The sequence below is a fragment of the Cinclus cinclus genome, chromosome 17 (genome assembly GCF_963662255.1).
Source record: "Cinclus cinclus chromosome 17, bCinCin1.1, whole genome shotgun sequence".
In the NCBI taxonomy this organism is placed as follows: domain Eukaryota; kingdom Metazoa; phylum Chordata; class Aves; order Passeriformes; family Cinclidae; genus Cinclus; species Cinclus cinclus.
The window spans coordinates 9,044,640-9,070,294 of NC_085062.1; the positions used below are offsets into that span (position 1 = coordinate 9,044,640).

At 41.3% G+C, this 25,655-nt stretch overlaps 1 protein-coding gene across 1 annotated transcript in view; it reads left to right on the forward strand.

Moving 5' to 3' along the window:
- The window catches only part of MED13L (mediator complex subunit 13L), a 170,683-nt gene that overhangs the window by 100,550 nt on the left and 44,478 nt on the right, over positions 1–25,655 (forward strand). Inside the window, exons 5-7 of the mRNA XM_062504089.1 lie at positions 22,373–22,518; positions 23,637–23,831; positions 24,218–24,409. Of these exons, the coding sequence (XP_062360073.1) occupies positions 22,373–22,518; positions 23,637–23,831; positions 24,218–24,409 (533 nt within the window). The remainder of the gene's footprint in view (positions 1–22,372; positions 22,519–23,636; positions 23,832–24,217; positions 24,410–25,655) is intronic.

Here is a 25,655-nt window from a genome sequence, read left to right on the forward strand (position 1 = left end):
AATATTCATCCTTCCCAGGAGAAGGGGGAGTGGAAAGCAGGTTTTACTTTCTTTTTTGCTGACCATGCAAACCTGACCCTCAATGAGATGCTTTTTATCTGTCTTGTCAGTGAAGTCAAAGGATTTCCTCTGATAATGGCTTTTCTAGCTAGGAGATGGCTCCTTCCATGCTCCAAAGAATGGCTCTGATCAAATGAGATTCAAGTTCTGCCTTAATACGAATGGCATATCTACATGTGATTATCTTTTTAACAACTCACTGGTTTTTTGTTTGTTTACCAGTTTAGAGGCCTTTTATACTGAAATAAACTGTAAAAGCAGTCCAAAAATGTGATGCCTATGGATACTGGACTGTGCCTGTAGATCCTTGCTGCATATGCACACACATGGCATCATCTGTGCATAGCTATAGATAGATATGTGTTGCTGCTCTTGTTTTTAATTAGATTTTTTGTTAAGGAGAATAATTTTCAGATATTTTTAGTTGAAAACTGAAATGCTTATACAGAGCTGCTTCTTTGTTTTGTAGTTGAATAAATGAATATTTTTGTGTAGAATTTTTTCTATAAAATCTAAAATAACAGCAATTGGGATTAATTTAAATTTCCTAAGTCTAATGGAACCACTTTAAGATCAATATGTGGTGAACATTTCACTCTTAGTTCATTTTGCATGACAGCAGTTCCATTGGGGCTACTTATAAAACCTTATTTAGGTATGTTTGAAAAATTAAATTATGCTTGTGTGGATTGGGGCTGGAAAATCCCAACCACACACCTACTGTACCAGCACCCCCTAACTAAAACTTGATATTTTCAACTACAAACAAACCCCAAACACAACAGAAGGCTTGTCCCTAAAATATGAGAGATCACAGAGCAAAGGAATGCTTAACCACTGTTTAGGTTTTTGCCTTTCAAGTGAGTTTCTTGGAAATAAAAAATGTTGCTGTAGGTTTGAGGGAAACTTTGTGAGCAATGACAAGTGGAGTGGAGTGGTGAGAGCAGTGCTCAGGAGCCAGGGTTTGGGGTGAACTCCTCCAGGGAGCACCAGCAGCACCCATCAGTGCAGGGAGTTCTGACCTGGGGAAGGCAGGAGCTGGGAGCTGCAGGTTGAGTGGCTCAGCTGCACCAGCAGGTACAGAGGACTGCGTGTGATGCCTGCTGGTTTAATAGTGCTCTGCCTCCTTCCCTGCAGTTGGATTGCTTCAAGTTCTTATTTAAAAAACACTTGAGCTGCACATAATTTCAGACTATCACATTCCAGTGAAGCCGTTGTAACCACATGATTGTTTAAAGCTATGTCCTGCCTTCCCTGTCTGCCTGAATTAGGGTACGGTCTTCATTTGTACATTCCAAACTCATGAGCAGCTTCAAAGAGATTCTTTTCCCAGCCCGGTCTGCTGCCAGGGATCCTCCAGCTTTCTGATCTGAATGTGGAACCAGGACTCTGTTTAAAATTGGGCAACTTTTGGCCTGCATCCTCAGGGAGGTGTTAGATATGTTTGGGATAGAAGATTGTGTGATGGGAGGGCTTAACCAACGTCTAAGCTGCCTAACTCACTGCTGGACTTTCCACTTGCAAAGCACTTCAGCAATCCTGAGTGAGTATTAATAAAACCCCTCCTGCTGTACCAACACATTTAGAAGCAGGAACTGTGTATTTCTGTCCTTCTACATTGTGCTAGATGCTTATATTCACATGTTTTTTGGATTAATTTATCTGATACCAGCCATGCACCTCTTCTAAGTTGGAAGTTCCCACCATGACATGAGGTTCCAAAGTACACGTTGTGTCTGGCTGGGTTTCCTCACAGGATGAAGGGAGCTTGCTGTTTCCTCCCTACTCCCCTGGTGACCTTTAGATTTTGTCCTGGTGATTTTTTGAGATTGCTGAGAGGTGGCTGTGTATATAGCTCTGGATGTATATTTAGAAATGCCATGGTCTCCTCACAGTTGTGTTATTTCTTTTTTCTAATTGATTTCATGGGATTACTTTGCTGGCAGAGTACACACAACTGAGCTTGCATTTCAAGGAGCGCTTCAAATATTTAGTTGTATTTTTAGGAGCTTAATTTTATGTGTCAATTTTATGGCCAGGTAACATAGTTTTAAGTCAATATTTAGATTTTTCTTGTCTGCTATTTGCTCTGACCTAGTCTTCTTAACAAATAGTAGCATCTGAAGAATCTTAACAGATTTTATTAAAATTTTGTCTTTCAACAAGAGCATTAGGAAAACATTCACTAATGGTTGAAAAATGTGAGCTGAGCTGTTCCATCCAGGCAATTTTAATACTGGGAGAGTGTTTGTTGTTGAAAGTAAGAAAGGAACTACCCAGTCTGCTTCTTTTCCAAAGAAATAAATTATCCCAGTGCAGAGTTCTTATTTAATATCTGCCTCTCCACAGTCAGGTGTACTGAAGTGTTGTGTGGAGCAGTGACACAGGATTGGCCTCCAGGCAGTCACAGGAGCCTCCCCTGAGGAAAACAGGCACGGTCCTGTTCCAGTGCAGGGAGCAGACACTTTCTCCAGGAGTGGGGTGGGCTTTGCACCACCCAGGTGCCTGGAGTCAGGAATGGTGCATCTTGCAGGACATCTTGAGTTGCAGGAATTAGTGAAGTTTATATTCATTCATCTAGTGCTGTCAGAGAAGCAGCCAAGCCCTAGGAAGTGGTTGAATTCAACTTTTTTTTTAATGTATGTCTGGTTTTACTCAAACTTTTCCTTTATTCTGCTGAGAATCTACTTTAAATATGGAGATTTAAGGTGGGCTTTAATAAAGGAATAATTTATTTCTGAGTTTTACTTTTTTTTTTTTTTTTTACTGCAGGTTTCAAAAAGAAAATTAACAATCTTGCCCTGAAGTACAGAGTGGGAATAACATGAAGGACAATCCTAAACTTTTTCTGCTTATGCTTTAATGTTGTTATACTTTTTCAACCACTTAATTCCATGTGGGAAGGGATGATGCTTGTTTGTGTGTTAGAGATGGAGAATACAAAGTTGTAGGGCAGGGTTGTCTTACACAGGCCAGCAGAATGAAACATAAACCTCTTCTTCATCCTGTCCTCTGGAAGGGAAGGGTCAAATCTTGTTAGTGATTAATCCAGGGAAGTGCTACTGCAGAGTGGGAGCTTTTCCTGGGAGTCTAGAACTCACACCCAGGTTTCTGTCTGCCTTCATGCTGCCAAATTTGGCTGCTTCACTTGCAGCCTGTGCTTCTGGAAAGAAAGAAATCAGAGAGAAATCTGTTTCTTCAAGTGACCTAAATAATTCTCCTGCTTCCTCTGCTCGGCTCTGTGTTACTCCGTCGCCTGCAACATTAATAGGATCAGATAATATCAGAGACTTGTGGGTGTTTTTTCATAATTATCTGTTTAACCTTGTGATTGAGGGTAATGCATCTCCTCCATCTGTTACTAATTCAGCTGAAGTAAAACTGGTTTGTCTGTTTGGAGGCTGTTGGAGCAAACACTGATGGATAATCGTGAGGAGCCATTAATAATGTCATTAACTGACTTGGTACCATCTTTAAAGGTAGAAATGGTTATTGATGCAGGCCACCTAGTCTGAATTCCAGGTCAAAAAATCTCAAAGCTCTGCTGATTCTGAATGATGTTTTGCAATCATTGTGTGAAGGAATTTTGTAGGTGCTGCTTCAACTTCCATATTCTAAACCTCGTCACTGCACTTCACACTAATGAGCAGGCTGGGGAAAGAAGCCAAGAAATTAATGGACCATGGAAACTAAATTACCCTTTCAACCCTAAAGGAAGTCTTCCCTCATGCTCAGCTCATGAATTGATCCCAACACAAGGAAAACAGAACCTGCTAAAGCCGTTTGCTGGCAGTCTCTTACCTTGGTATTAAATCTGTGTAGTTTTATACTAAAACATACTGTGTCTTCTTTCTAAATAATTTTCCTAGATTTAGATTTCATTCAGACTTCCACGTGTGATAAAATTTGGCATCTATCTGAAATGATTTCCCTCCCTTCCTGCTCCTCTGAATTCCCATGGCTGCTGGAAAATTGAAATCCTTTCCGCTTTATGGAGAGAGGTTTAGAAATGGAAATTTCAGAGCTAGCTTAGATTGCTATTGCATTACTTATCACCAGCCTTTATGTTATAGAGGGAAAAAATGTGAGGAAAAACATAGTTAACTGCAAAGTTCTCATGAGACACATGATTTTATGTACTTCGAGAATCGTGGTATTGCTTGGCTAAGAAAAAATGGAGCTGTATGGAACTCAGTTTTCTCACTTGGCTGACCTTATCCTTACAGTTCACCTGTACTCTGTGGGATCAGTATATGTATATTTTTACAGACAAGGTGTTTAAAACCCTAAGACAGATATCTTGTTTTCAGCAGCACTTCACCTTTCCCACCTCAGATGGTGACTGTAGTGACCCAACAAGTAGGACAACTGAAAAATCTCTCTCTACTCATAGTTTATGAAGAAATGAAAACCACCAAACCTGTCTGATACTGGTGTAGCTTAAATTTCCAAGAAATACTGTACTGTAACAGTTTAAAGCAGGTCTTGAGAAGCTGTATTAACAGAAGAAAGGAACTCTTGGGTTATACAGATTCATTTCCAGTGGGACTTTTGCCAGCATCGTTGTCAGTGAGGAGAAGATGGGTTGGAGCTCTGCTCCTTACAACAGCAAATGTTCTCAAGGGTTGACTGTACTTTGTTAGGGTTTTTGCACCTGAAAAGCCTCTCAAAGTGTTCCATGCTCATCTCAGCTTAAGCTGGGTCATTGTATTTGTTCTCTTGTTGTTTGGGTGGGGCTTTTTCTCCAAGAAGAAATCGGTGAAATGAGTCTGGAATGAGAGGAGCTGCTTGTGAAACTCAAGTCACTCTGGATATTATTGGGAGTCCCAGAAAGAACAGCTCCCCTGGAAGCTTGGTGCAGGACTGGTTGTGTGATTGAAATAAGAATATTGTGTTCCATCACTATGCACTCAAACTTCCTTGTAGAAGGATCCATGGCACATTTAGCTGACAGTTTCCAGCCATCACAGAACTTCTGCCCTATTGCTGGGGTAAAACAGGAGATTCCTGCTGGAGTTTGGATGCAGATCTCCCTTTGAAGTTGACTGTGTGACAAAAGTAATTTCACAAATGTCTCGTTTAATTTCTATCATGGAAATGTGTCTTCCTCTAGCATATACCTGTTGAAAGTCCCATTTATGTAAAATATAGAAGTCTGGCTTTTTGTGTGATGTTAGCAATTTCTGTGTGATTCAGGCACACTGACGGAAACAAATTGTCTCATTGCTGATACTTGCTGCAAATTGCTGGCCAGCTGAATAGAAAATGTTCACAACTTCTGTCACTTAAAATGTCTTAGCTAACAGTGTCTGAAAGAGGGAAGATGTAGATCAGAGAATGCATAAGAAATGTAGGTACTTGGATCTTTAGTCCACTGGAGTACCAAGAGGGTGTGAAATCCCTCTTGTCTCTGGTTAATGTAGCTGGGGGGGCTGTGTTGGGCGTGGGGGCCTTCCTTTCTTTTTGAAGTTTGAGTGATTTCTGTTGAATTCTGTTGCTGATGATTGAAGCACAATAACATTTAATAACTTCAAGCTGCTGCACTGCTGCTTCTGATGGTTTGCTCTTGGGACATGGTGTGTGATCTTTTGCTTCCTTCTGATCATAAACGTTCTGCTCCTTGGTTTGTTTCTGCTTCATTTGAATCTTCTGTGGACTTTATGAAGTTGCTTAATAAACTTAATGTAGATAGAGTTGTGTACCTAAATCTAAGTGGTTGTGTTTGACCAGAAGTAACATTGATGCGATGAGAATATAAATCATTTTCCTTTTCCAGCTCCAGTCTTTTAATCATCCAACCTCCCCTTCAAGGGTCTCGTGTCTCTCATTAAAGTGCCAGTCCTCTGTTTTTGCAGAAATTCTTTGAGTTCATTCATTCATGTCCTCAGCCTTTTCTCTTCCATGGGTAGGAATTTGATTCTCGTGGATTCCTGCTCGGGTGAAAACTAATGAAGAAACTGATTTTTCTGTATTTATTGGGTTGGGCCAATCTTTAAGTCTCCCATAAGTGCCAAGAACGCAGAGACTTGATAGGTGACACCTTTGCTTGTCAGCTGAAGCAAAACCCAGTGTGAAGCTGTTTATTGTTTGTCTGTGCTCCTGTCTGCAGAATTGGCCACGTCCTAAAGAGTTTCCTGCACCAATGCCATTATCTCTGCCTTGGTGCAGTTAGACAGCATGAATGTAACTTTATGGATTTATCTAAAGAGTGATTTCCTACATCTGCATTTGGATTTTGTTCTTGAAGCAGACAGGATGAGAGGGAACAAGAAAACATTTTCTTCCATTTGGGGATTTTGCTTCATTGCTTACTGTAGCATCTTAACTTAATGAGAAATTGTAGAGTCTTGTATTTGTTTTACCTTCTTCACTCCTAATTTGCAGTCTTTTTTTTTTTTTTTTTTTTGCTTTGCTTTGCTTTGCTTTTCTTTGGATATGTTGTTTCTTAGAAAAAGGTTTCTTAAGCCAGTTGTTCAGGTGCTTTCTTTAGACTGATTTGTCCCTAGCTTCTCTCATCCAGGAGCAGTAGTATTTTATCTCATGCCTCCATTATGTGATTGATTGCTGTATATAGGCAGTTACAAAGTAGTAATAGTTGGAAGTGGGGTTTCTCTGCTCTGTGTAGGTATGTGAAAAGGTTTTCATTGTTAAATATTGAATTGAGACATTAAAAACCTTTTGTTTACACTATTGTTGGGTTTACTGGAGTACACTGTTATTTAAGAGCAGTTTTAATTTCTGTTATGCCAGTGCTGTTTAAAATAGCAACAGGCAATTCCATCAGTGACACAGGAGATGCTATGGTGGGATTGTTTATTTTATCTTCTCTGCCAAAGAGGAAGGTGCAGTTCCCAGGGATGTGCTTTGTGCAGTCTGTTCTTTGAGGGAGTAACAAAATAAGACATAACTGTAGGAAAGGTGTGTGGAACAAGCAGAGTTCCCAGCAGGAATGCAGCAGATCTTTTATAGCTCATTACACATTCCCTGCTCTTGGATGTAAAGCACTCTTGTGATTTTCTTTGCAGCAAACACTTGACTTACTCTGAATCTACATTCACAGTAACTATACCTCAAAAAACCCCAAACACAGCAAACCCCCACAAACAAAACTACTGTACTCCACTTTCCAGAATAAGGATCTTGATTTTCTCAGCTCTAAAACAAAACACATGTTACAAGATTAGTATTTTCCTTTGTTCTGTGTCTCGTTAACTCGGTAGCCTATTTTACAGGTCATGTTTCCTGCCTGCCCAAAAAAATATCAGATGCATTCATAAGTTTTTTGCTCAGTGGGGCTTCTAAGAGAATCTTCTTTTTCTGATTAATTCCTTTAATTTTTTTTTTTAAATGAGGGCTCAGAAAATAATACTCTTTTGGGGTATGTTCATGGCACTTTCAGGCATTCTTCTTGTATTTTGGCCCTTTCGAAGTTTGCTTTTCTATTAAATCTGTGAATTTTGGGGGAACAGTTTCCTCTTACATGTTAGACTTCAATTCTGGAATGAAATGCAAGTGTGGCCTTGCCTTTGGTGCCATTCTGTTGATGAGGATGTGTCCCTAGGCCAGTTCTGCCATTGCCAGGACAGTGAGGTCAGGGAAGTTTTTGAGATGAATAAAGGATCTTGGTGGCACCTTTTTGTCTGATGGAACCACTGCCATCAGTAAATAATGGTATCTCTGCTTCTCAAGACTTTCTGCAGCACCTGAAACATCTCATTTTACACTGGGAGTTCTGAATAAGTCACTGAGCATCAACAAAGAAGGCTTTTGTTTTGCTCATGGGTAGGTTGGGAGGGCACTGAGAAAAAAGTGAAATAATTTGCATGTTTTTTTCTTCATTCATCTTCAGTCTTAGCATTTCCAACCAATTCCACACAAAAGACCATGCACTATAAATAGCCTTCACTCTGACTCTCCCCTCTGCTCTCCTGCCCACCTGCATTTACATGTCCTTTTTTCTGGAATTGTCAATGTACCTCCTGCAGCTGATTGTGCTGGAACAAGGGAGCCTGGTCCAGGCCTGTGTCCAGAGGCCTGACATCCCTGTGGGAACAGTGCTGAGATTATGCAGCCTATTGTGCTCACACCCTCAAAAACCTGCTTGTGTTTCATGATAGACATCAGGCTAGTGACCAGTCCCACCATTTACCAGAATATTGTCAAAAGGAAGCCGCCTCCTCTTTCACAGCTCAGGTGAACACAACATTGTGAAGACTCTGCCTGTCTTCAGGTGCCTGGAGTGAAAAAGAACTATTCAGTGTTATCAAAAAATTTCTATTTTCTGCTGTCAACTGTCTCCCCTTTGGAGCAGAGGTGGGTGCAGGCAGCTCAGGGCTGGTAGATCTCCCTGGAGAGCAGACTGAGGACGGGGTGAGGCTGCACATGGAACACAACAGTTGTCCACAGCACAGAGGGATGGATGTGCCAACACACAGACAGCGTTGGAAGAGCCACCAGAGACTCTTGTTGATGTTAAAAAAGAGCAGAGGAAATGGGTGTAAAACTCCTTTTCTTGTGATCCCATTTATTAATTATAGTGTGAGGCAGTTTCTCTGGGCTAGACAGGAAAATCTTGGATCCTGAAGCTGCAGACTGCACTGAGGGATATCACTGTGGTTTCAGTCTAACTCATTTCCCTTCTCCCATGCTCACTGCTAAATCCTGTGTTTTCTCTCTTTCTGGAACCTTCAGGAATAGGATGGTAACAGTCATAGCTGTAGCACACACTGGAGTTTGAATGTTCAGAAATGCTGGAAAATGACCAGGTTGAGAGAGGAAGAACCAGAATTGGGGAATGGTTATTTGCTTTTCCTTCACCATATAATTCAGTAAAAAATTAACAGTATTTAATTGAAATCCTGAAGAGAATTTTTCTGACCTTGAGGAAAATCCTGCCAAATCTCAGTGACGTGTTGGAAGTAATGATGTCTTAGGGGTTGTCAGAGAAGTTTTGTGAACATTCTGAGCACTGTGGAGTCCATGTGAGCATGACTGCTTTACCTTTTAAGAGCTGAGTTCATGGAGCTCAGCTTTTCCTTGTGGGTACATTCCCTTCCAGTCCTGGGTCTGCTGAGAAGAGGTCTGCTTGGAAGAGCAGGGCAAGCTGCACGTTTGCATGCTTTTTTGTCCCTGCATGCTGTCTGTGTGTGGGTTTGCACTGTGCACTGACGCTCAGCGTTACACGTGTGGAGAGCTGCGTACACATGGCAGAGCAGTGTCATTTCTGCCTGGGAATTAACAGGCTAATCCAGCTTTTAGAGCAATTTCTTTAATTTTATCTCCACGTTTGGGGTGAAGTCATTCTGAACGGCAAACCAACCTGTGCCGCCAGCACAGGCAGCACCGGCAGAGCGTTTGAAGCCTTTAGCTGGTGTCGGTGGGTGGGTGAGGAGCCTGCACAAAGCCACAGCTGCAGGACATTCCTGCCTCAGGAACTGTTTGGCGTGGCAGAGATGCCGAGTCAGCACTGTGGCAGCACGGGCCAGGGCACGGGCACTGGGCTTGCAGGGGCTGAGCCCACCGGGGCTTGCACAAAGCTCCCGCAGGTCTCACGTGGAGAAGTCTGGAGGTGCGGGATGGATAAAGATGCTGGTTTCCCTTTCTCGGGGGTCACTCGGTGACAGTGTCCCATGCTGGGTGCTTCTGGTTGCCGGAGCTCTGCCTGGTTCACTCACTTGGGTGGAGTTTCAGTCCTGCCAAGACACAGAATTGGTATTTCAGGCATTTCTATAAAATACTTCTCACTGCAGAAATGTTTTTCTGCGGTGGTTGGATTGGGGTTTTTTCTTTTCATTTTCTGACAGAAACTTGTTCTTAATTCAAGAGGAAAACGAGGGAGAAAATAATTTGTAAGATTCCTTGGTGGAACTGAAAACAGAATTCTTGCATTTGATACGAGAATAATTTTTTTTCTTCTCGTGATTTTTCTTGAATTGTGTTGAATTGTGTTTTTCTTTAGATTTCAGATCATTTGTTTATCATGCGTCTATGTAAATGTTTAAAATGCACAAGCCTTGGACTGATGTACAAAAACAATACTTTCATTTCTACTTGAGCCTCGTGTGGTTTCAGGAGCTTATTTTAGCTTATTTGAAATAATTTTTCTTTTCAAGCTTTTTTGTTGGTTGAGCACCTTATAGAAGGGGTGAAGTCCTTGGCTCATTTTCATATTTAATTTTTTGTTTAAATAGAGAAATCCTACCTTCATTCTGATAGCTTTTGCGGTGTTATTTTTGTGGGAAGATAAAATGTCCTGTCCCATTCCAATACTGGTGAGATTGTGAGTGGTTTTAATAGGCAAAAAACCTCAATATGTCAGGATTTTTCCCTCCCCTTAGGATTGTGATGCTGGAATTTTCTGATTTGGTGTCCAATACCTCTATTCCCCACCCGAGGAATTATTTCCTTGGTGACAAATCCACCTCTCCCTATCGTTGACACTGAATTATTTCCATGTGCCTTTTAATAAAATGAAGAGAGGAGCAGTAGGCAGGTAAGGACTAGAAAGTAAAAAAAAAAAAAAAAATTAAAATAATTATGTGTGACCTGCAATTATCATTTGAACCCCCCCAAACATTGAGGACATGATTGGGAGCTGGAGTAGTGGAGATCAGGGAGTGAACATGGTTGACTGAATTGTGCATCTTTATCTTCAATGCTTCATATCCCTGCTAGGGCAGTTCTTTCTCCATTCCTAAATGTGATTTGTGTGCCACCTGTTTCAACTGCAGTCACTCTCCTGGGACATCAAATGGGAGGCAGCATGTAGGAGCTAAATTATTTGGAGAGGATTCAGTGATTGACTTAAATGTAAAGGGATTAATTGGTCTCTAAACTAGTCAATTAAATCGTACTCCGAAAGTGGAAAGATCACAAATGCATGGCAATGAATAAATTAATGCGTTTTTCATGGTTTTAGAATTTTCTACATGTTGCTTAATTTGTTTTGAATCATAAAATTTATTCCATTAATTGTGATCATGCTGCATAATGGACGCATGTGAAATAATTTTGTGCAGCCATCCTCCTAAAGGACAGCTGGCAGCAGGCTTACAGCAGGAATTGCAGTGTGCATTAGGAGGTGTTTACAGCCTTTGCAGGCTCTTTTACTCACCCTACAGCAAAGGAGAACAAATTTTCTCAGAGACCATGCTGTAAAACAAGGTTCAGATTTAAAACTTTGTCTCCTTTCTGGGTGGCTCATTAAACCTTGTGCTTTTCAGTACAAGTGTGAAGGGCATTTTATGCTTAGTCCTTGGTGCTTGAGCAACGTGTGCTGGGTGGGGAAATGTAGAGAGGTTTAGGTTCTTGGCTTTGCTTTGTCACTTTGGGGGGAGGGAGGGTTTGTGGTTTTTGTTTAATTTTATCAAGGTATATTTGATCATTATTTCCTTCCATTTTGCAGTAGTGCTGTTGTCCTGTCACATTTAAGAGTTCAGCTGCAAGTCCTGGGAATATTAAAGGTCTCCATCAGGACTCATCTCTCTTTGTGCTCTGTAATTGAAAATACTTAGTTATTATTATAAATTTATAGCCATGTAAAGATACAAGAAGATTTGGCTTGTGGGAATAAATTAATTTAGAGGGGGATCAAGTCTTGCAGCACTTACAAATCTTGTTTCCAGTTGCCACTTCTAAATGCATGTGAGATGATCAGAAGATCCCCAGCTCCCACTGTTCTGAGAGCACAGCTGCTTCCTCACTGGAGAGCTCCCAGTGCTGGTGTTCTCCTTCCAGAAAAACTAAACTTTGCTCACACTGGAGAGTGAGTACAGGGATTTAACACCTGGAGAGTCTGAATTTCTTTTTAAGGTTGTGTGCATCTGTGACATAAAACACAATATAATGCTTTACTCCTCCTTTTCCCTTGGGGAGCCCACAGTCAGCAGCACAAATCAAAACTGCATTAATAGTTTTGAGATTTTGAGAACAATATTCTTAATATTATTTCTGTGTTGAACAAGCTGGGTAACCACAGTTCCCCTGTTGATGTACTTGCTTTGTCAATGAAACCGATAAATTTAATTTCATGTGAAGTGAACTTCATGACAAGAAATGGATGTATGGCCCTTCTTCCCCTTCAGTTCACAGCTTTTTTTCCCAGGAATCTCTTTTCTGAATGGCCTTAATCTAATACAATGCTGCTTTGGATAATAGCTCACCCTCCATGGGGCGAAGGGGAGAAGGGCGCATTAACCTACATTAGCAGGCAGGAAAAACAAGGCAGTGCTGGCCTTGCAGAGCAGAGGAGGAGCCTCTGATGGGCTGGGCTTTATTTTTACAGCTCAGACTGGAAAGGATGCACCCTGGTTGTGCTCTGGCTGCTGACTGTGGTGACAGAGCCTGTGTGCATGTCTGGAGAGCATCCCCGTGACTGAGACTGCAGGAATTTAAATGGGGGAGACCAAATGAATTGTGGTGTCTGTTAACTTGTGAATTACTGGGCACTGTGTTACCATGCCAGTGCTTCTAAACTTACAAAGCAGGGAGAGAAGCCTGGCTGCTTGGGAGAAAATTAGGTCTTTGATTATAAGAAACATGTCTTTTCTTTTGTGGGATTTTAGTTTTCACTATTTTTGAGCTCCGCTTTTGGGTTTTGTGTAGAACTATCTGATTATCTTTAAAGAATTTGGTTTAAATAATTTTAAAGCTTCACATAACCCATCCCTAATTTAAGTATGTGGTGCAAGCAGGAGTAAGTGGCAGTGAGTGTCTGCTTCACTTTCTTCCCTTGCTGTGAGCAGTCTGAGAGTGATCTTCTTGTATTATTTCCTCTTGTACCTCATACCTGCTAGTCAGGGTTTTTTGTAGAGCACTGACAGCTGGTTTTGTTCCCATATTTTCATTTTTTCAGGTTCCCCTAGCCTGATTTGCACAGCACTGGGCAGTTGTTCCTGCTCGGTGTTCCCACGTGAGGGAATGTTTATTTGTGAGAACACCACGTGTGTTACATAAACAGATAAGGTGACCTTTCTGACTCTGCATACATAATAACTGAGTAGCCCTGTAAAACACAGCAATGCTTATCCATGGCAGGGTGTTCATTCAGGTTACAGGGGTTTTTAAGAGTAGTCATTTCTAACAAATGGCTGCTGAGATCAAAGGCATTTCAAGCCAAAACAGACTATCAGATGCATTAAATTTCTAGCTTTCAGAGCTAATTGTGATATAAATCAAGACAGAATTTAGATAGTTTGTGATAATTTGTTACAAATAAATTTCTGTTTTATGCCGTGTTGATGCTCTTCTTAAATGTGCAGTTTTGAATCCAGTAGAGCACAGAGCAAATACTGGTGACAAACTCAGCTGTGGCTTTGAGTGAATCTGTGCTGCAAGGATGTATTAAAGTAAGGAAATGTCTAAAACAATTACTAAGGGGTCAGTAATGATTTGTGGCTTTACCCCTAGAGCAGCATTATGAGAATGAAGCTCCCAATGTAAATGTGGTTTATACTCCCCTGTACCTGAGTGTTAAATACTCTTTTTGTTTCTCTGCTGAACATGATTTCATCACCGACATCACACACAACTCCTGCAATTCAGGTGTGAGACTGAAAACTGGGCTGACTTAATTTGGATAAAGTTAACTGCCTGCCAGTGGCCAGTGTGCAACACAAATCTTAATAGAAAGGATAATATTTTTACCCCTTTATGAGAGGTAGAGGGAAGCCTTTTCCCAAAGCTTTGGCTCTGTTTGTATCTGTGACTCACAGACAAATGATTTTGACTGTGCCAGTCAACCATACAGCTTGAGTTGTAAGCCAGAGTAACTGATAGCTGTGTTATCTGTGATAAAGCTGCCACAGAAAGCTTCAATTTGAGGCAACCCAGCATTTAAACTTTGCAGGGCCGAGCTGTTAAGGAAAGGTCAGTTTATGCCTTAGGCTGGAAAAAAATGGCAGTAGTTGGTTGGCGAACCTCCATCAGCGCTCGTCAGGCTTGTGCTGGAGTTTGGGGTTATTAATATTCAAAAGGATTTGTTTCAGTCCTGATCTCCAGAGCACAGCTGCTCATGACAGTTCTGAGGCCTGGATGGTATTTAAGAAATGCTGAGACTACCAGCACAAAAAGATGGCTTTTTGGGAACTTCCACATGTAACTAACATGTAACTTATTCATGTGCCATGAATAACTTATGGGCCGCAGTGAATATATCTTAGCTTGAGCTTATCTGACTGCATTCTTGTTTGAAAGGGTGTCAGATCTTTCATGGAAATGAATTTTCCAAAGGACCCATTTCAGACCCTGTGTGGAAACATAGTGCTTCAGACAGAGAGCTAGATGGCAGGAGGGTGATAGCAGCAGGGATTTTAGCAGCTTTATATGCAATTTTTCCTGATGTGTTGGTGGTTTTAGTATGCTAAAGCAAGAAATATTGCATCCATTCTGACAATCTTCTAGTTAATTATAATCCATTTTGTAGTTTTCACCAGCTGGTACTATTGTTTTTAGAATACCTGGTAAGGCTGGCACAGATATAAGTAAGTTCCTGATTCCTAAGGACATATATCTTAAAAAGCTCAGAATTTCCAGTGAAAAATATGAAAAATACGTGTTTGTTTTGGCATTAAGCTGAAAATAACTTGAATAACCTCCATGTTTCTTTTTTTGGTATGCATTTATATAGTATTTTAAAGTCTATATCCTGCAGTACAGTAGAAATATGGTCACAACAACTTCTGTGTTTTCTAAATAGGGCAGGATGCAGTGTCTCATCACGATGAATTTTAATTCATAATGAATATAATAAACTCGCAGAATCACTTTTTGGTACTGACATCTTAAATAATTCAAAATAGTTGTAGTTCTAATTCAGCACTGCTCTGAAGTGTGGCACAAATGTAACAAATAATGGGCTCGGTAATCCTCAGTGCCTCGAGCTACATGGTGTAGTACAGTCCTGACTGCATCACTCACCATCCCTCTGCCAAGGGGGGAATGTTCACTGGGATTTCACTGCAGGAGTTTTATTTCAGATAGACCCTTTGGGTTTGGCTAGTTTTATCTGGTATCGATTACATTTAGTAAAAATCACATTTAGTGAAAAATGGTAATTTTGCACATAAAATTGTAAGTGATCTGAATTTCTGATATAGGGAAACTGCTTATGTTGATCTGCTGTTTATTTACCCTTCAACCTCTGCTTATCTGCTGCAGACAGGATGTTTCTAACTCGATGTGCCTTAAATGTTCCTAACCTTGGAATGTTGGTGGGAGGATGCACCAGCTCCTCACCTGTTGAGTAGCACTGCTGCATTGCTGTGGTTTGATCTGCCAGTTGCAATCCCACTGGAGGTGGATCCCAGCCCATTTCCAGAGCAGGAATCCTCTCCAGTTCTTTCAAGCAGGTTGAGCTTTCAGCATGAAAACCAAAATCCTGCATAGCCATGCTCTGACTTTAACATTTATTTTCATATTGGCAGATGTATTGACCAACCTTTTGTGCCATCTGTCATTGTCCCGTATTTCTGAATATATGGGATAAAGATAAATGCTAACCTTGATCCAGGGACTTGTCTTCCTTTTTGCTCCAAGTTGCCTTTGGTATTAACTGATATCAAGAGCAGGGTTTGTCCCTGAATGTAGAGAAAAGAAATACATTGCAGTAGTTGTGGCAGCCCTGCTGCCTGGTTTAGTTTTTCAGGGTATTATTTTGGATTATTTCTTTAGTAACCATCAATGGTCTGGGAATTAATTCAGTTTTTCTTAAAAATTGTGAGAAACAGTTTTAGACCAGCATATTTTGAGAAGTCACATTTTATGCATAAGTTCAACTAATAATAAATCAATACATTTTGATGTTCAACACGCAAAACTTGCTTGATATAGAAAAATACGGGTTTATTGTGAATATTTATGGGACATTTTCACCTCTTATGCTGTAGTACTTCACTGAGGATCACAGGAGTAAAACTGTTCCAATTGTACATGGAAGGGACTCCCTCCATGCCAGCACACTGGAAAAGCTCCTTATACATTTAAATTATCCATTAACAGAAATGGAACCAAATATTGAACAGTGCTTCAATGCAGTGTAAAAATGTGCTTATTTCTAGTTGTGGTTTCCAGGGCAGGTTTCATGGTGTGGCTGTTGCTGCAGAACTTGTTCCTCCCTGCAGGAGCTGTGGGGCAAAGCTCTGCTTCCCTAAAGTGCACACTCCTCAGTGGAAGCACTGTCACCGTGTTATTTACTCACAGCCAAGCCTCTTCTCTGTTCCGTAAGCAATCCAGTCCATCTCCAAAAAACCCAGACCTGGAGCTCCCCCAGCCCAAGACTCTGGGATAAGCCAGGGCAGGAAATGGGAGCAGTTTGTCCCGTGTTCCCACCGAAGGCTACGGGCGCTGGACATGACCTTGCCTCCAGCACAGACTTGACGTGGGTCTTGTCCCAAGTGATCCTACAATGGAATTACTGCTCAGAACAGGCTGATGGGACGTGCAGCATTTCCCCATGACTCGTGGAGGGACTGCTGTTCTTACCCTGTCACACTGCAGATTGATGGATCCATTGGAAGAATGGATCACTTGTCTGTGTCCCCAGGCTGGCAGCTCATCCTGTGCGTATATTTATGCACAGGGGAGGGTGGGAGGTTGCTGGAGATGGGATCAGGGAGGGAATCCCATTAGGAAGGTGTGTGTTGGCCTTGTCACCAGCAATGCCCTTGCCAACTGAGACTGTGTTGAGATAGTAAGTCTGTAACACAGCAAGTGTTTAGATAATGTTATCTAAATGCTTGCTGCATAGTGAAACTGTTATCTTAGTGCTTCTCTACTGGAAAAAACATTAAAGGTAATTAATAAGAATACAAAGTTTCTGTCTGTGCATCTCATACATTAAAAAGAAATTCAACAGAATATGTGAGACAATGAATGGACTTACGGGTACCATTATTAAAGATCTGGTAGTTCTGGGAACTGATGTTCTGTTTCCCTGTTCTTCTTTTTATTTATTTGAGTTGGGGAAGAGAAAGAGGTAACAAAATCAAGAGACAAGGAGCCTTTGCAAAACCAATATGCTTTTCTTTTAACTGGGCACTGGCTTATTTAAGGCCACTCTCCACTGGAACTAAGTCTCTGCCTTCTCTGAAATCAAAGCAGGCAGCCTTTCTTCTCTTCTCTTAATGGGAGCTTGTTCAAGTTCAGGCTTCTCTGGGGTTATTCATTTCCAGAACACTTAAGAAGAGGTGATTTACATACTGGACTGTTAATTTACTGTGGTGTTGGAGTGTTACTGACTGTAGGGGTCTCCAGATGCTGCCATCTCCTGCCCAGAGCCCACTGTGACCTGCTCCTGTCCTGTTGCTTTAGCAATTTTAAAGGACATTATTTTATTTTGCTCTCACACTTCTCTTCCAAATTTGCTTTTCGATGCCCTCTTTTTTGTAGTCCACATCAAACAAGTGATTTGACTGTTTTCCTAATGCCTGTGCCTTGCTGCTGCCTCTTTTCTGACATCAGACTTGATGAAGCTATTTCGGGGTAACTGTGACTTGAGGGCTTTCAGATTCCAGTCTGAACTTTGAGGAGAATTAAAGCAGCCATACAATTTATTGGTCAGAAAATATAATTAATCATACACAGTCAGTGGCTTTGTGGGCAATTGTTTATAAAGTAAAGGAGAAACAAGAGGTTGCCTGCAGCCTCGAGGCAGGGCATGGGAGCTCAAGCTCATCTATGGAGAAATAAGTATTTAAAAAATGCTCAGCTCTGAAATTGTTCTAAAAATAGGATGGATATATACAAATACAGGATTCTTACATTTTCACTGTTTTTTTCCTAAGGAAACTTTAGTGTCAGTCCTGGCATCTGGAACTGCACTTTCCAGGTGTGTCAGGAGGTTGCAGTGTTTGGGACAAAGTGAGCTTAGACACTGTGCACTGCAGGGCAGCAAGGGGTTTTCAGGGAACAGTTTCAAGTCCTTAAAATAATAATTATAAAATTCATACTATAAAACTATTGTTTTAATATCCCTCTAATAAGGAAAAAAATTTGTTTTGTTCAATTAATTTTTTTTTGTAGCATCATCTTCCCCAAATGCCGAGGTAATTGGTACTGGCAAGTTGATTTCCACGTTTGTGGTATATTTTGAAATCTGTGGGGTGCAGTTTGACTTTATACAAGATAAACATTAGTACATGCATTCCAAACTCTGCTAAGAATTGCAGTATCTTGGCATTTTTTTTATGTACAATTTGAATGGAGAACAGCACAGGTTCCACTGGGTATTTATCCAAACAGCCCAAAAAAATGGAAACAACACCTGAATCCATCAGTTGTTCTCCTTTCTCTGCCAATGTTGTGGAGTTTAAATGTAGTCAGAATTTTATAATCCTCATCTGATTCTTACATGTAAGTAAATGTAATGTAATGTTGTTTTCTTTAATTCATTTATAGTAACTGAGGAATTGGCATTCATCAAGTTTATGGGAAGTCCTAAATATTACATTGCCAAGGTATTCAGCTACATTTTTAGGCATCTCGAAAGTTATTTGAGGTAATTAAAATCCCAGAGGAAACACCTGAAAGACAGATAATGTTGGCTGCAGATGATTAGGTGCCAAAGTGAAGGCTTGATTTTTCTGTGTTATAGAGAAAAAATACCTGCAGTACTTACAAGGACACAGATCTTTTGTTACAAAAGGTTATTTGAAATTGCTATTTCTTTGTATTTCTGTTAATAGATGCCTTTTATTTAAGCAGTTGTTTCAATTTTATCACACAAGTGTCAGTGAATGTAGTGGAAATATTGTTGAAGGTATGTGCTAAAGTGTTCTGCTGGCTGCAGTGCTCAGCATTTTTCCCACGTCAGCCTTAGTGCAGTCAGAGGTAGAAATAACATCTATTCTGTATATGTTCTATACATTCCACTGGGGGAGATGACATCCTAGCCAAGGCAGCCGTCAGGGAAAGCAAAGAAAGGTTTCTGAAAAAGTACCTGTAAAAAGAGTTCCTGTATAGTGTGACCAGAGTACTCTCACAGATTTTTCTGTTGTGCTTTGACACTGGTTAAAATGTCAGGTACCCATAAAAACTGTTCACTCACTCTCCTCTGCTACAGCTGGGCAGAGGAGGGGAAAAAAACTGGCTCATGAGGTGACATAATGACTGGGGAAAAAAACACTTTATGGGGAAAACAGGTTCAAATGTAAAGGTATAAAGTAAATTTATTATTAGCAGAGTCAGAGGAGGAGTCAAACCATGCCTCTGACTGCCCTTTGTTCCTGGTGTAATTCATTAGTGTGTGTGTGAATGCATAGCACAGCTGTGCAAAATTAGCAACACTTGTATTATTGTACTTGTCCTGAGCTGGCAACTCGGGGTATTCCAAGAGACACTGGGGAGTAGGGAGATCATTTGGAAGCCATTTCATGTGTCTTCCTGGTGGTTTCTGACACTTTTATCATCTGATCAGAAAGAGTACAGAAAGGAGGATGTTTAAAAACCTGCAGAGATAGTGGAGTGGCCTCTCAAAAGCCTGTCAGCTTCAGTTTTTGAACTGGATTGAAGTAAATGTAAATAAAAAATCAGTCTGAACACAGTGTCGAATGTTTTTAGGAGCCCTGGTGTGATCTGCATTTTGTGTTCAGATTTTGTTGGTGCGGAGAGAAGTGGATGTGATAGGAAAACTGGATATTGGTAATGTTGGAAGACTAGTGAGGACCTGAACAGTTTGTTTGCTTTGGAGCTTTATGTGATGTGTAGAGGTTGGATGTAAAGTGGAGCTCAGTGGTGGATCAGGTGAAGCCTTGTGCTGGGGCTGTGGGAAGGGCTGGCTGCTTTGGAGCTGGGTGAGGTTTCTCCACTTGGATTTTTTTCCAAGATCCGGCTCACATTTGTAGCCAGAGTGATTTCTTTGGGCTGGTATTTTAGGAATGGTGTGAGTTGTACTGCATGCAGAAATGTCAGGAGGCTGGGAGCACATGCCAGAGTGGCCCAGGAGCGGGTGCTCAAATCAAATTCTTATTTGTTACTAAAGGAAACTTTCACCCAGGGTGTGCCAGGAGCTGATGGGGACTGCAGGAAGTCCCCAAGCCTTGATCTTTATTATTCTCGGTCTTGAAAGCTGAGTTTATGGCAGTGACTGGCACCAGAGAGAGCTTCACTTGTAAGTCAGTGCCCCTCCCTTGGCAAAGCTGCTGGGGAGTCAGGGAGGGCAGCAGGACACAGGGTCTGGTTGGAGCTGGGCAGAGTGGCTTGTGCCAGCAGCTCCACCAGCTCTGGTCTGAAGGAAAGCACTGCTGGGCTGAGAGAGCTTTGTTGTTCTCTTCCTAGAGCTGGCCATAGTTTAATTTGGATCCAGTGCTAGAAATGATCCATCTTGCACTGATGAAGTCCTTATTGCTGGGTGTGAGCAGTAATATTCATTGCTATTATTCTTTAATCTGGCATTCAGGGAAGAGAAAGGGGCTGGTACTGTATGTGTGCACCTCTTCCCCCATAATTAGTTATCTGTACTCTTATCTGAAGCTATCTAATTCTGTGATCTCAATTACTAGTGATTACATGATTCTCAGTTGAAAGTCGGTGGCATGCATTGCCTTCCCTCCAAAACCAAATGACTCTTTTGTCTTTCAAGCTCTGATTTGGTGTATTCCTTATCCTGACAGTGTTTATGGGTAGCTGTGAGTGTTGCATAAGCTTGCACATGATTTGTTCATGCCAGAGCACTTTGCAGGACACTTGAGAGGGTCCCTGGATGGTCCCAATTTTTTCCCTTCAGTTCAATAGCAGCCAAACAAGACCCACATTTAAATCCTGTAGGAAGCTTGCAGAACCCAGAGTGTTTCTGTGTATATCCTAAAGACAGGAGCTGAAAATAACAGCTTTGCTCTCTGCTTTGGAAATGCTGACCTGCTGCACGAGAACTCCCTGCAGACATTATCCCCACTTGATCTTACACCAGATTTCTCATGGGGGTTTTATATATCAAAACCTTTATATTAAAGGTGTTCACCCTGTGTAAGGAAACTAATGGGCTTTGATTAAAAAATTGGACTTTGCTGTAATTTCGTATTCCTTGTATGTGCAGAAATCCATTGTTCAGGGGGTTTTATTACATTAATTGATTAGCTTCTCTTCTTGGGGCAGGATAGAAATGTCTGGAGTCTGACCCATTTTGTCCCATGTCCTGTTCCCTCCCTCTCCCCATGAAACTTAATGATCAATTTACCACTTCATCACAGAGGATAGTGAAATTCCTTTCCTTTGTGAAAATTAAAACATAATGAAACCTTTTGTTTAGTGGAATTATTGTTACAAAGTACATCTGAATCATGGATGGAGGCACCAGGGAAATGTGGCTGCTAACCTTTTTCAGTAACCTTTTCTCTCCAAATTTTTCTCAGCTGAACTTTTTCCTCTGGTCTCTTTTTGTGGTAGGATTTGAGGTTCACAGAAGAATAACTTGGGCTACAGGATGACAAGTTGCTCTGCCCTATGTGTGGAATCATTCAGAGATTTAGTGAGATTAGAGCAGCTCCCAGCTGTAGAGCATCAGTGCCTTTGTTTACAAACCACTGGCAGCAGTAGCAGAGGAGTGCAATGGCTGAAGTGCAATGGTTGTAGCTTTTCTTCTTGGTGCAGGTAGTGAGAGCTGTGTGTAAAGCACGGGTCCCCTTAGGGCTGGCCCTGTGCCAAAGCCAACACCCATAAAACTGTGCACAGCTCTGAAAAATCCCAGCACACTTACCACAGCTCTGTACATTTTTACTTGATTAAAATGATGGTTAAAAACATGAAATGTGCTTTGTTTTCTCCTTGTGGCTTTGTAGCAAGGAATATTCAAGCAAATAGTTTTCTGTGATGGGAACCACTCTATGGGTAGAATGAAGTGAAAACATTTTCAATACCATTCATTTCAAGTTAAATTTGGTCATCAGTGGCAAATCTATGGTTCACCTTAGGTCGCTGACAACTTTCTGTAATATTCACGTGCTTTTATATTTTTTAATCAGGATTCTCATGAGATGTTAGGCAAGCATCTTTCTAATTCGTTTGTTACTCCTTTTCAACTGGATCTCATTGTGGGGCGAACTTGGAAGAATTTTGGAAGGCCCATAGTTTTACTGCTTGAATTCTGGTTAAAATCCCATTTATATCTAATGAAATGAGTAGGAAAACACATCGATGAGACAGCTGCCAACATTGCCAATTATTTGTCTAGTGGCAGATCCCTCTGTCATATAATTACCAGCCAGGCAATGAGCATCAGAATGGGACGGGAGGGTGTGTGCTTGGCCTCTGAGGCTCTGATTTCCCTCCTGGAGCCCTTTAACACTGAGCACTGTTTCCTTTTGTCTCCTCTGTCCTGCAGTGAACACCTGTCGTGTGCCTTCACGTTCTTCCTGCACGGGGAGAGCAATGTGTGCACGAGCGTGGAGATCGCCCAGCACCAGCCCATCTACCTGATCACCGAGGAGCACATCCACATGGCCCAGTCCTCCCCCTCGCCCTTCCAAGGTACCCAGCTTCCCATCAGCCCTGGGGGGATCATCCTCCTGAACTTTCTAGCCATTCTCATTGTTGGTAACCTTACCTGTCAAGCAAATCAATCATTTCAGTTTCAAAAGACTTCGTGTTTAAGAAAGTCAGTGCACTCGTGATTTTCTGACGTGGTCTCTCTGTGAATCCTATGTGGATGCAAATACTGAGCTTATCTGGTTCAGGACTCATTCATACACTGGCAACTGTTGACTGTTTTATTTTAAAACCAAAGGGTGAGTGGGTGTGAAAATGTAGCAGAAACAATGAAAAACTTCTAAGTATCTGTGATTATTTATTTGCCAATGTAAGAAATTAGAATATTACAGAGTTAAGTTAATGGCTTAGTAGATTCATAATGCAATTTTCATGTGATGCTCTACCAAAAAAAAAAAAAAAATTGAGTCATCATTGCATTATGCTGTCTTTACTACAGTCTGAAATTATAATTTCAAAGCAATTAAAACAAGAAATCTTAGTCAAGTTCAATATAGAGTAAAAACACCCAGAGACACATGAAATGATCATTTATAGAGATGTTAATTTATAGAAGCTTTATTGAAAACATTTTGTGTCCACATGTAAAGTTTTGACAGAGGCTCAGGCTCTTCAGTCATACATTTTATTTCAGTGAGCTGAATTCATAACTCAAATCAAATACAACTAAAAGCAAAATTGAGTCAGAATGGAAATATCTGTTGTTAAGCAAGTAGTTTCCCTTATTTGTTGTGGCTCTTCTTTATGTATTATCTATCCTTTCTAATGCTGAGAAGTCTCAAATGTTCCTGTCCTCTCTTCTTTCTGTGAGTGCTCATCCCTGAGTGCTGTTTCACTACACTGGGGACACTGGAATTCCATTTGCTGTGGAAATTGTGAACCAAACTGCCCTGGGGTCCTGTGTTAGCTCAGGAGGGCTCAGTGCTCTGTAGCTTTGGGTTCACGCCTGTGCTGGACCCTTTCCCTGGACCCTTGAGAGCTCAGGCAATGGAAGAGTGGCTCAGGCAGAGGCAGAGCTGGAGCAGCCCTGCTGTGGGACTGTTGTTTGTTGTCCTGCAGTGCTGCTGAGTCCTTCAGGGCTGCTGCTTGTTGTGTTGCAGTGCTGGTGAGTCCTTATGGCTTGAATGGGACCCTCACGGGCCAGTCCTACAAGATGTCAGACCCTGCCACTCGGAAGCTCATGGAGGAGTGGCAGTACTTCTACCCCATGGTGCTGAAGAAAAAGGAAGGCATGAAAGAGGAGGAAGAGCTGGGATATGACAATGATTTCCCTGTGGCAGTTGAAGTCATTGTTGGTAAGTTTCAATATTCTGCCTGAAGGATTATTTTTCTCCCCGTGATTTGAAAAAAAAAAAAGTCATCTAATTAATCAGAAAGAGCCATTATAATTTTCCTATATTCTCTTGTAGCTCTCTTGATGCCAGAACATCTGAGTAGTTCTGTTGCCTCAAGCTTTTGTACTCCCTGTATCCCACATGCCATTATTCACTGGATTGAGCTACTTGTTTCAGCTCTGTATTGGTTGCAGAGGACTGGATGTATAGTAGAATGGAAATTCCTTAGCTCTTTGCATTTCAGATAATATGTTTTGTCAAATTGACATTGAAAAAATTGGAAGTAGCTGTGGTTGCTGGATATTATCAGGTGTGTCTAAGACTTTTGGTTTTCCATCTCTCTGCAGGGGGTGTGAGGATGGTGTATCCTTCAGCCTTTGTTCTCATCTCCCAGAGTGACATCCCAGTGTCACAGAGCACTGCCAGTGCTTCAGGCCATATAAATGTGGGACAGCAGGGGCTTGGAAGCGTGAAGGATCCTGTCAGTACCTGTGGGATGCCCCTGACTCCCCCCACCTCTCCAGAGCAGGCTGTTATGGGTAAGCAGTGGGCTGGGGAGATGGAATCAGACTCTGGGCTTTGCTTGGCTCATGGGGAGTGCCTGTGTGAACAGGGGCAGGGTAAAGCAGGCAGTGAAGGAGTGTGGAGGAGGACTTTGTAGGTCTGTGGAGAAGGAAAGCCAGTGCAATGAACACCCCTTTACACAAAACAGGTGAATTCAGTTCAGCTCCCTTTCCTGTAGGTACATCTGTTTGCAGTGCTGCAAAGCAGCACAAAAACCTCTCACCACTGGGCAACCTTCTGGAGCTTTGAGAATTTTTGAACCTGTTGGGCAGCACTTATTAAATTTCACAGAGCAATAGAAGTGTCAAAGGCACAAAGGCCCTACAAGTTTCTGTGAGACTGTGCAGCCAGACAGGACTAAAGAATCCTTGTTATACCCTCTTGAGGAAGTCCCAGACTGAGCCTTTATGGGACAGTTCTGTAACACCAACAGGGTCAGTCCTGGAATAACAGAGTCACTGAGGTTGGAAAAGACCTGTAAGATCATCAAGTCCAACCTTTGAACCTTGATGCAAAGCCAAAGAAGACATGTCTGGATTCACTTGTCCATGATTAGAGCCTATAGATGAAGACAGTTAAAGTATTTAGTATTTACTGCTAATAAGTCAGAATATGAGATGTAAATTCACTTGTAATGGTGTTTTTCAAAGGAACTGAGAATTAAAATAAGCAAAAAGCCAATTAATAACTAACTGAAGCAAGACAATCACCATTTAAATAACAATCTATTCAAGTATTGATGCATATTTTAATGAGCTATTGTATTTTTAAAATTTTCAGAACCCAGTTACACTTGTACAGTATCACAAGGGGGATTCTATTTTTGAATATTTATAAACTGTCATTTATATAAAAGTGTTTGTGTTTTCTAATCTGGCAGTCACAGCTTCTGTTTGATCTCTGCTATTGTTTGAGAGCAGTATGAATTTGTATCAGAGGGGTGCCTCTTCAGCAAACAATGAAAGGACTCTTTTTATCAAAAACCATTTTAAAAGACCTTGAAAAACTGGAGGAATGGACTGGAAAAGCATTTCATGCAATCCCAAAGCACTAATGGGACCCATAAACTGGATTACTGTGAGGCATGGGAATAATACTTCAATTCTGCCCAATACTTTTTAAAACGTGGCTTTAGTGCCATGTCCAGTTTGGAGCACCTAAAGATGTGGACAAATTGACTGGAGTCCAAGAAAATACAGTGAAAGTGATGCTGGATTTTGC